At 40.1% G+C, this 10,496-nt stretch overlaps 3 protein-coding genes across 5 annotated transcripts; 1 reads left to right on the top strand and 2 right to left on the bottom strand.

Annotated features, from left to right (window-relative positions):
- Positions 1-1,179: 1,179 nt before the first annotated feature.
- Positions 1,180-4,744, bottom strand: kbtbd4 (kelch repeat and BTB (POZ) domain containing 4). The gene is made up of 5 exons (XM_044015589.1): positions 4,104-4,744; positions 2,971-3,444; positions 2,735-2,876; positions 2,385-2,491; positions 1,180-2,250 (listed from the first exon to the last, which is right to left on the bottom strand). Exons 2-5 carry the CDS (start codon positions 3,430-3,432, stop codon positions 1,390-1,392), a joined length of 1,572 nt encoding a protein of 523 aa, XP_043871524.1. The 5' UTR covers positions 3,433-3,444; positions 4,104-4,744; the 3' UTR covers positions 1,180-1,389.
- A 135-nt stretch (positions 4,745-4,879) lies between these two features.
- LOC122760523 (protein FAM180A) lies at positions 4,880-5,806 on the top strand. 2 transcript variants are annotated; one of them, XM_044015601.1, is made up of 3 exons: positions 4,880-5,063; positions 5,230-5,303; positions 5,406-5,806. In XM_044015601.1, exons 1-3 carry the CDS (start codon positions 4,991-4,993, stop codon positions 5,748-5,750), a joined length of 492 nt encoding a protein of 163 aa, XP_043871536.1. In that variant the 5' UTR covers positions 4,880-4,990; the 3' UTR covers positions 5,751-5,806. The 2 variants fall into 2 exon arrangements, with proteins under 2 accessions (XP_043871536.1, XP_043871537.1); XM_044015602.1 differs by having other exon boundaries at positions 4,998-5,063; positions 5,200-5,303.
- Positions 5,807-5,867: 61 nt separating this feature from the next.
- ddb2 (damage-specific DNA binding protein 2) lies at positions 5,868-9,999 on the bottom strand. Of its 2 annotated transcripts, XM_044015590.1 has the most exons (11): positions 9,849-9,995; positions 9,642-9,771; positions 9,438-9,559; positions 8,636-8,827; positions 8,030-8,196; positions 7,741-7,840; positions 7,379-7,556; positions 6,961-7,106; positions 6,468-6,623; positions 6,333-6,378; positions 5,868-6,243 (listed from the first exon to the last, which is right to left on the bottom strand). In XM_044015590.1, the coding sequence occupies exons 2-11, from the start codon at positions 9,766-9,768 to the stop codon at positions 5,990-5,992; spliced, it is 1,488 nt and encodes a 495-aa protein (XP_043871525.1). In that variant the 5' UTR covers positions 9,769-9,771; positions 9,849-9,995; the 3' UTR covers positions 5,868-5,989. The 2 variants fall into 2 exon arrangements, with proteins under 2 accessions (XP_043871525.1, XP_043871526.1); XM_044015591.1 differs by lacking the exon at positions 8,030-8,196 and adding an exon at positions 8,353-8,498 and having other exon boundaries at positions 9,642-9,999.
- Between the last annotated feature and the right edge of the window lie 497 nt (positions 10,000-10,496).

Genomic DNA, 10,496 nt, shown 5'->3' with positions numbered 1-10,496 from the left:
AAATTATCCCTCAGATTTCCATTTGAAAAACGCCAAAGAAACAAGTTTCCCGGTGGAGTGCTAGCAGTGATATCCCAGAATATCTACTCCCTCCACACCCCAGCGAAAGGAATCTCAGCACCCCCTCCACCTTCCTCCTACTGCTGGCGCTACAGCAGATGGCCTTGTCACTCTAGACCATGTGTCCCTTCAGGAATTCTGTCCTGCCCTCAGTAAGCAGTCCCAAGGTCACTACGGCTCCTAGCGATCTGCCTTCACACTAAACCTTTCTCATTGATCAAACACTGGACTGAATGTTTTTACATCACAACCCTCTGGAGCATTGATACCATTTATCTACAAATGGATCTGACCAGACTCTCACCTGTGGGACTGTGGACTTTGCTATGGAGGCTATAAGTGGACATTTAATGACTGCATGTCAGATGGTGCACCATCAGTTCCTGTTGGGAGTTCTTATGGAGGCGCATATGTGGCTCCAGATACACCCCTTATCTCGGCGTCAGCAACTGATGCTTAGAATAGTTCACCAAGTCTGACATGTCACTGGGTTTGGGTTTCAGCTGCACAGCCTCCTGAAACACATCAATGGGCTCAAAGTTTTGGCTTGTCTGTAGTAGCAACTCTCCTTCAAACACCCATCCGCCCCCCCCCCAATCGCCAAGGACACACACAGAGACACCTTTAGCACCTCACCATTCAAAAGTTGAATTAACATTCCAAAGATAAATAAATACAGCTGGAGGTGATGGCTTCCCAGTGTACCATTTCTGAATGCACTACTGTACAATATCAACAACGAAAGAGCTGAAATTCCTGGTAATAAACAGATATGTGTAATGCTTAAGGGCATAACATCAAAACAAACAGAGATAACTTGTGGCTACAGAGACATATATTTAACATTTATGTTAACATCTTAACATGAACATGTACCTTGTACATCAAAACAGGATATGAAAATTTAAAAAGTTAGAAAAACATCATCCGTTAACATGTTATGCACAAAATATGACATCTGAGGATATTCACCTGACATCACATACAATATACTGGAATATGTTTAATGTTGAATAACATTTTTATGCTGACGTTGTTCATGCATGTTCATAAACAAGCAGAGCACAAGAAACAATGTTGATTTGTTCATCACCAGTTACAGCACTGCTACACAACAGAGACACACTGTACCACAATAGATGCATACCACTGAAATGTTTTCACTGGTCAGGAGGTGAAGTGTCACAGAAACCAGCTGAGTAAATGCATTTAAGATCAGGTCTCTTTGCCGGATGTCTGACCCGTGAAGTCATGGTAAGTTATCCAACAGTCTTCCCTGATTCTCTGTGGTGAGTGTGTGGACCACAGTGTGAGTTTATGGATGACATTTTATGCCAAAACAAACTGCCAGTTTGTGAGCAGGATTTTTATCCCTCTGATAACTGAGACGACAGACGTAGCGGGGTTAAACTTTAACGTATTTGCGTCACCTTTCTTACATTTGTCCCTGAACACGTATATGCATCCATTACAGCTGGCCACCTTCCACAGTGACGGAACACAACTCCACACCTCAGGGAAGCGCAGGCGTGTGAAGCTCTCCAGCAGAGGGTTGTAGCACACTAGTGAGTCTCCTTCTGCTACAATAAAGATCACATCCATGTGGACAGCAGCGTGCATGCAGCCTGCGAACGGCAGCATGTAGGGTTTGATCTGGCACTTCTGGGAGGATGTGTCAAAGCACTGAATCAGGCGGGATGGCTTTGTAAAAAAGTCCATGTCATTCTCCTCCCCTCCAAGCAGGTAGATGGTACCACCCAAGTTAACCCCAGCAGCACCGGACACTGCAGTGTCCAGTTGGTTGGTTTCTATCCACATGTTGTCCTTCACTGTGTAGTAAATGACAGCATTCGAAAGTGTGTCCTGCAATGTTTTACCGCCTAGTGAGTAGATCGCATCCTCAGTAGAGACAGAGACCATGGTGTGGTGGAGGCGGTCTCTGGGTAGTGGGGCACAGCGCTCCCAGTCCATGGTATGCATGTTGCACTTCCACATGCGACGAGGGATAGACCCCCCAACTACGTACAGGTCCCCTCCGTGTTTACAGGCTGCAGTGATCTGATGGCATAAGCTGTTCTGTCCGCTCACGCTGACTGTATCGTCCTCGTCACAGTGAAGTGACACGGCCAGGGAATGAGTCCTCGTCTCTTCTTTGCCAATCAGGTAAATGTGGACATTCTCCCCAATTTCCTGTGATCAGATAAATTACAGATTTTACAGATAAAAATACAAATATATTTATACACATTTAATTTAATTTAATTTAATTTAATTTAATTTAATTTAATTTAATTTAATTTAAAGCCCTATATGAAAAATGTCACCTTGAGATTTTCTTGGAGTACAGAAGAAAACTCCTCTCTCTCCACCTTGTTGTGATTTATCCACGACTCGATTGCCAGTGTTGGATTCTGGGAGCTTGGAACGCCATCTGACCACAGACACAAGACATCTTACATCCAATTCATGGAGATGCTCTTTCTCAGTTACTTGGGTGAATACTTTAAATTCTTCTATTCCATTTAAATAATTTTATCAGCACTGCATGATATTAGAGTCAGATAATTATAAACTGATCTATACATTGATCTGCATTAGTATTAATAGAAACACAAGCTGAAAAAAAGCAAAGATATTCAATTCAATTCAATTTACAAAAACACTGGTTTGAAACCTTTGATGATATCCAAGAGAAGACACATAGGCAGATTTAGAAATTCTTCAGTCTGATGCAATTGAGCCAAGTGGATTTTAGCGCAGTGCTTGGCTGCAGTGTACAACTCCTGGTCACTGTGTCTGTCTGCAAGCCACATAACCTGGAATAAAAAAAATAGTTAATCACATATCTGATCGTAAAAAAACATTGCTAATTAGCAGACACTCTTAGGTATGTGAAACACAGCAACACACCTGCAGGCAGCTCTTGACTTCCACTGTTCGTGAGAGGAAGCGGGAGCACTCTTCAAACAGAGCAGTCAGCTGGTACATGTCTGCCATCTCATAAGTGTCCTGAAGCTCCTCCACCCGCAGTTTGATTGTCCCATGGTAGATGTAGTCAACCAGCAGTTGAAAGACACTGGCACTGACATCTTTCAACTCAATAGCACGGTTGTGGGACTCTTTGAGGTTAGAGGTGAACATGGAGCGGAAGTATCTGCTCTGCGCTGAGAGCACAAGACGGTGCAGGTTAAACTCTTTGCTGTCCACAGTGATGGTGACGTCAGCAAACAGGCCGTCCTCCAGGCACAAGTCCATGATGCTCTTAACCACCCGGCTGGAGTGCGAGCGATCGGTGAAGGTGTATCCCAAGAAGTAGTTCTCCTCTCCCACAGAGCCCCCGACACTGAGGCTGCCCTTCTCGCTGGACTCCATTTTTGTTGTTAACTAACAAAACAAACAGATAGCATCACAAATGTTTGCCTTATCACCTGATCAAAAATGTCCCTTATTTATCCCATAACCATGGCCTGTGCAGGTAGTATCTAGATAGATAGATGACACATTTCTCATTTTTATTGTTTTATTATTAATATCTGCCCAGGATGTATATTGTTTTACTTGACTTTTCTGTCATTTTATTGATATTGCTGAAAAACAGCTCAGTGCTTAGTCAATTTTCCTGAATAAACAATGATTACTTGAAATTAGATAGATAGATAGATTTTTTAAAAAAAGTGTCAAACGAACTTTAGCTCTTCTGTACTGCAACAAAACTACAAACTGCACCCTTTGAAATACAGCATTAGGTTGACTGAATAACACAACGACTTCATATTAACACCTACATAGATGTATCGTTTACTACAGGACTGAATAAGACTATTGGTTTTAGCATTCAATCACTGCTATGTGTTATTGTTATGTTGCTATGTTTACGATTGTGATTAGCTACCCAGCGTTAGCACACACGGCATTTAACCTGATAACGCGCCGAAACGTATGCATATGTAACCGTTACAGTGTAAAAAACAGAGTTTGTTTTAAAATGCGCAAGACACGGAAATCACTACGCTTCAAAACACGACAAAAACAAGTGCAGTTACCTTTATCTTCACTACTTTATCATTCAGAACCCGATGACCTCTTCACCGGAACTAAATAAAGTCGACTTTTTTGAATTGACTATTGCTACTGCCCTCAAGTGGTACAACTATGTCACTACATCAATTTATATACATATATTTTTAATTATTGTTGTTGTTAGTACTAGTAGTAGTAGTACTAGTAGTATCATTATTATTAGTATTAGAAACATTTAAGATGATGACATTACAACCTTAAATAATTACTGACTGGAAGCTTTGCACAAGAATTCATATGTGCCTGCACACAAGGCAAATAAACATTTTAAATCTCGAAAACCCAAGTCATCATTCTGAGATAATAACAAAATATAGTGTAATGTAATTCCAGAATTTCTGTGAACCTTTTGCACCTTTTGTCCCGACAAAGTTTCCGATTTACAGGGCTTCCATCATAGCTTCACTGACTCCCCTTTTTTAATATTTTATACATATGTTAATATTAATTAAATTGCATTAACTTCAGACAAACCATATACCACTTTTAAGTGGACTTTAGTGTATTCTTTATTTTATGTGATTATTACTATAAGCAAATATAAGTTGAATTTTGCACAACAATGGGTGAATGAGGCCAGTTGCCTCTGTGAACCTCTGATATCTGAACAACAACAATAATAATAATAATGATAATGATAATAATAAGAATTAATAAAATACTTATTTTCAAAGTTCCCGCTGTCAGATCTGCATCAGAAGCCAACTGGCTTTTCATTCTTTTTTCCAAGAAGGAAAAATGCTTGGTATTCAGACTGAGGTGCCTCTGTCTGTACTCACAGATGTGGTAGAGGGAGAGAAGGGGTGAGAGGGATGTGGTGGATTATCAATCGGTAATAATCAACAGAAGAATGACTTTGAAAATACAACGTACAATCTTCCTCCAGGTCCTTTTGTTGCTTTGGTCTGAACAAGTGCTGCAAGGTAAGTAGAAACAGAAGATCTGTTGACAAGGCTGTGAAAAGAAAAAGAAAAACTGAGCAATATCTAAAAAGTCTAGTAAAATATCTGTTTAGCAATGATAGATTTCCTGTAATAACTAATTTCATTATGGTCACAGGCGGTTAAACGTCACTATTTTCTACTTTAGATGTGGCTGCAGGCTTAGATCCAACATCTCAAATGACTTCCTCAGCAGTCTCTGATGCAAACCTGATGTTTGAGGTAATTTTCTCAAAGGTCTTCATGCCAGTTAAAAAAATTCCAGTGTTTTCCTGCAGTAAGCCATTGATATTATTTATATTATTTCTTTTTCCCTGTGTGCAGTTTCTACTTGGTGGGATTGAGATCAACAAGGACAACAACATCGTCCTACTTGATGAGGAGATGGCGTCAATGAGGCAGGGGCGGACATTCCTGTCTCAGATCAACGATAACATCCCCAGAAACCTGGAGTCCATGAAGCAGATGTTGACCACATTGAGAGAGCAGAGGAGGCCACTGACTCATTCACAGTTTGAGGGTCTTGTCCTGAGCATGGTGTACTCTGCCCACCAGGCCTGGCAGGAGGAAAGGGAAGAAGATAAGGAGGTCTGGGGAGCGGTGCTCCTCCAGCTGGTTAATACTACAGTCCATGACTTACGTGGGAATCATCTCTTCACTTACGCCTAATAGATTGCTGAATCTGTATAAAAAGAAGGAGCATGCAATAAACCACATCAAACGTCCTGTAATGTGTATGTGTATTACTTATTCTGCATGTCATCGGAGAACAAAGTGCTCAATCAGTAGCAAAACACAAACATTTTTATTGTCATACAGTAGAAAAAACCTGTGGAAACTTACAACTGATCCCTGCATTAGGGACACACCAAAGGAAAAATGTGGATTTGTTCAGACTATTTTAGAGTTCACTTCTTTCTTGTCTGCTTTTGCTTTTGATTTGTCATCTTGGTCTTGGTTTTGTTCTCAAATTCCTCCAGAGAAGCCAGTTTCTTCTTGAGCTTTGCATCCGCGGCAGGACGTCTTCGCTCCCTGTTGGAACGTGGCTGACTCCTCCGCCTCTGTCCCCTTACACTGTCCACTGATGCCGAGGTGTCTTCCTGCTCCGTTTTTCCATCATCGGTCAGTGATTCGCTCCTGTCCCAGACGAGCACTGTCACACCTGTGCGTGAACATGACGTGGCTTCAGTGAGATCATGTGACAATTTAAACCATGGCATTAGACCACACACATGTCACAAATGTACTTACCCATTCCAGATCCAAGCACATCACCCAGTGGGTTAAATTTGTTGATCTGAAAAAATACAGAGACAAAAATAAATGTCAGCATTAGTGTCTTTACATTTAAAACAATTGTTGTTGTTTTTTTAAACACATGCTCACAGATTTGATCCCTGAAGCTGTGGGGTCATGCAGCTGACAGACGAGTTCTGCGGAGTTGGAATCATAAATGTCGATGGTTCTCTGATCGCCTGAGCAAACACGGTCATCCGGGTATCGGCCAGCCACTATCAGGTCGTACACAGGATGCCACGTGGCCTACAGAGCAATTACAACAGTGATACATTTTTAATAATGACTATTTTACCAGTGACAGAGCACATACTAACACTAACCACTAAACCTGGTATTATTTGTAATTCACATGAATATTGATATCATTTCACAGCCAGATTCTTTTACCCAATTGGAGACTGGTCTTGTACTTGATTCTGAATAACTCGACAAAGAACACACTTCTTTAGACGGCTGTAAAGAAAAAAATTAACAACCTATCGACTATTTCTGTAAGAAACAGTTCTCTCTACGCAGTTAAGTGCAGCCAATATTTCAAAGGGAAAACAGACACACACACATACTTAAGGAGGAATCAAACCTTGATAGGTGTGAGATGTTGGAACTGTCTGTGAGGATGCTGGATGATGTGTTGAGGCTTCGACCAATCAGGGGACGAGTAGACGCGGATCTCGTCATACTGATCTGTGGTGAGCAACTTGGAGCAGTCCAGTGGGTTGAAATAAGCTGTGAGGAGACAACAGTGACAGTTTTGACAAAGACAACTCTCTGACAGGTGATCAAAGTAATGCTTAGAGGACAGAAACTGTATGAAGATGGTCTCAATGGAAAAGACACAAGTTGCATTTCATAACTTAACAACTATATCTACTATCGGTGTTGAAGGAAAACAGATTAGACATTTTAGTATTTTACATCATTTATATTTGTAAAAATGTATTTAAAAACTAACATATGACACAAGGGTTGATAGAGTAAATAAATAAAGACAGTGTTACCCGAGTTGACGGCTTTTTCATGAGGCATGTCATGCAGGAAACTCGTCTTGTCTTTTATGTTTCTCAGATCCCAAAGTTTCACCGTGTGGTCGACCGAGGCCGTCGCCAGCAACCAGTCACATCTGGAGTTGAACTCTGCGTGGGTCACTTTGGCTTTGTGCAACTTATTACTAAAAATCTATAGTTATAATAAATGGAAAATAAAATAACCTTTTGTTATTCTTCTTATTACTTACAAAAACAAACTATATTTTGTCCATGTTACCTCATTAAAGTGCACACATTGAGGTAACAAGGACCAAATACAGTACGATTCATCTCTTTGGGCTTAAATTTTGTACTTTACAGGGAATTAAATGCACCTTTTGTCCATCCAGTCCCAGAAGTGACAGCTGTCCCATGTTATCTCCTGTCACCAGCATCTGTCGGCTCACAGATACGTCCACACAGCAGTACCAAAAACTGCACAAGACAACAAAAAACGATGACGCAACTAAGTAATATACTCATCAAACTCACAAAATGTCTGGATGCAATGGGATAAATATTATCCAACAACAGAATAACATTGTCGAGAAACTAAAAGAGCAGATTTCATGCTGTTTTAGTTTTATTTTGGCTGAACATCAGTCCTCTTTACAGTTTCCTCACCAGACATTGTGGTGATCATGACCACAGTCTTGAGTTGTGGACAGTGTGGTGGACGGGAGGCCCTCAAAGCTCTGCATGGTCAGTTTTCCCTCACCAGAAGCCACATAGACTCTGGAAAGGTCCGTGGGACAAAACTTCATCCCTCCAATAAAGTCTCCAGCACCATTCTGTGCACACAAACACAAATAAGCTGATCACAGGGCAGCTATCGGCACCACCACACATGTTCTTAGCATTAATCCACACGGGGGGGGGGGCATCTGATAAGAAGACTGATGCCAGACTACGACCCTGTTTTAATTCCTTGTGTTACTCAATCTTACTTCAGTGTGTCTGTGTTGGCAAACACTGTTAGAGTTCTCCCATTGAAATCTCGAAGTGCTGTCGTGCCCCCCATAGATGATACAAACAGCTGAGAGGGATTTAACTGGTTAAACTGCATGCCTGTAACTGAGTCTCCAGCCCCCATCTATACAGAAAACCAACATTTAAAGTCACATGAATATTAAGTCCAATGTTTGTTAAATTAACAAACAACTCAACACCTCACACTGCTTATCATTTGAGCATCAGGTAAACAAATGAGGACAATATACAAGAACTCACCCCTTGAATAAAGGTTTTATTTGTGGGTGCGGTGTAATCCCACAGATAAATGTCTCCACCCTTGGACCCCACAGCCATGGAAGTGTGGTGATTGGGATTCCACTCCAGACAGGTGATTCTGCGATCGAATGGGCTGGTGGCGCTGTGGAAATGATACGATGACAGAGAGCGAACGAAAGGCTCCTGGAGACACTGGAAAAGAGTTCAATGTAAAATGTAACTTTTGGCTGATCTGATTAAATGCCAGAGTCTTTGTGCTGCTTTTTCTTTGACTAGCTTTAGTCTGTTTATTATCTTTTTTTACTTCTCTTTATTGATACTCTCCCTTTATTTTACTGTAAAGCACTTTGTGATTTATATCTGTGTAAGGCAAAGTGAACTTTACTTACTGGATACATACTACTTTCTAAATTCTATATGATTCTAAATTTAACCTTTTTTTTCAAAATTTCACTTCTAATTATGAGACAGTACAAAATGGCCGTTGACTGAGTTACTTTTGAAAATGGACAATGGATATAGACTTTCTATAAAAACCACATATAGATATGCACTATTTGCTTTGTCTTTTGCTCTTTGTTTTGTTTATTACACTTACAAAATGTTGTTCTTTGGGTGAAGAGTCCTATTATATATATTTAGTGTAAACTTTCAATAAAACAGTCTGGCTGTGTCATTTTTCTGTATTTACAGAAGTCTGGGGTTTCCGTAATTACATTTTTTATATGGTTATTTATATGGTTAAATATAATTGTTCTTGTTCATGTTGTATTAGTGTCAGTGGAGGAGACAGGAGTCTCACCTGTCTCATCTGTGAGTGCAGACTTTGTCCCAGAGTGCTCCTGTAGATGTAGTGCAGGATGCTCCCATGCACTCCTCTCCTCTGGACTCCTGCAGACTTGAAAGGAGGAGGAGGTGCAGCTGCTGCACTAATCACAACACAGTCAATCAGCTGTCGTTCATGGTAAAAACAGTGTTATTCATGTGTCCATCGACGCGGACGCACCTTGTTTAGATGTTTCTCCATCTTTCTTGTCTCGTAGTTTTTTGGAGAGAGTTGGACCTGCTGCTTTGGCTGCGACTCTTTTCTTCACTTTACCTTTTGCCTCCGACTCCGCGGGTTTGGTTTTCATTTCCTGTCACACACAAGAACTCTACGCGTTGAACAGAACACGGATATTTTGAGTCGATAAATAATACTTCGGCTTCTCACCGGTGTAATTACTGTTCACTGTTGTCGTGTAGAAGCTGGAGTTCGAGTATCTGCAAAACGTTGAGCTACACGTGAGGGTTAATGTCGATGTTTTGTAACGTGTGTACAGCTGGTGGCCTCTAGGTGTCAGTAGTGGTGGATGTCTAGCTGGTACTAAAAATGTAGGCACCTCCCATCACAACCCAGGCCAACTAAATAATATCATGTAAAAATGTTTTATTTAGCACGTAAATTAAGCAAGATCACACTGTCACTGCGATTTTTTCTATTTTTTGTTTTTTGTTTTTAATTTAGCTTTTACGGGCAACAAACAAACAATACAACAAATAGACTTAAGGCTTTGTTAAATGTCATAGTTTAATTGCTTTTGAACTGGTCAGTCCTTTTTAGTATGTTTAAATAATTCAACTATTTTTGGTTTTCTCTCAGACTATTTACATTCAAGATTCAAGAATAAAAGTCTTTCTCCCCTTGTCAATTATGTCAATTATTTAATAAATATAAAGGTCTAAACGTACATGGTTTATACATACATATATATACATATACATATACATATACATATACATATACATATATATATATATATATATATATATATATATATATATATATATATATATATATATTTATGTGTAACACACGCAT

This window comes from Solea senegalensis, unplaced genomic scaffold (assembly GCF_019176455.1).
Source record: "Solea senegalensis isolate Sse05_10M unplaced genomic scaffold, IFAPA_SoseM_1 scf7180000013710, whole genome shotgun sequence".
NCBI lineage: Eukaryota > Metazoa > Chordata > Actinopteri > Pleuronectiformes > Soleidae > Solea > Solea senegalensis.
This window is presented reverse-complemented; position numbering and strand designations above follow the sequence as displayed.

Coding starts and splice junctions, on each gene's coding strand:
- LOC122760523 (XM_044015601.1), top strand. CDS start 4,991: ATGACTTTGAAAATACAACGTACAATCTTCCTCCAGGTCCTTTTGTTG. Junction 5,064..5,229: donor GTCTGAACAAGTGCTGCAAG/GTAAGTAGAAAC, acceptor TTTCTACTTTAG/ATGTGGCTGCAGGCTTAGAT. Junction 5,304..5,405: donor ATGCAAACCTGATGTTTGAG/GTAATTTTCTCA, acceptor CCCTGTGTGCAG/TTTCTACTTGGTGGGATTGA.
- kbtbd4 (XM_044015589.1), bottom strand. CDS start 3,432: ATGGAGTCCAGCGAGAAGGGCAGCCTCAGTGTCGGGGGCTCTGTGGGA. Junction 2,877..2,970: donor AAGTCAAGAGCTGCCTGCAG/GTGTGTTGCTGT, acceptor TTTTTATTCCAG/GTTATGTGGCTTGCAGACAG. Junction 2,492..2,734: donor TCTCTTGGATATCATCAAAG/GTTTCAAACCAG, acceptor GTCTGTGGTCAG/ATGGCGTTCCAAGCTCCCAG.
- ddb2 (XM_044015590.1), bottom strand. CDS start 9,768: ATGAAAACCAAACCCGCGGAGTCGGAGGCAAAAGGTAAAGTGAAGAAA. Junction 7,841..8,029: donor CATGATCACCACAATGTCTG/GTGAGGAAACTG, acceptor TGTCTTGTGCAG/TTTTTGGTACTGCTGTGTGG. Junction 6,244..6,332: donor TGTGCTTGGATCTGGAATGG/GTAAGTACATTT, acceptor GTTCACGCACAG/GTGTGACAGTGCTCGTCTGG.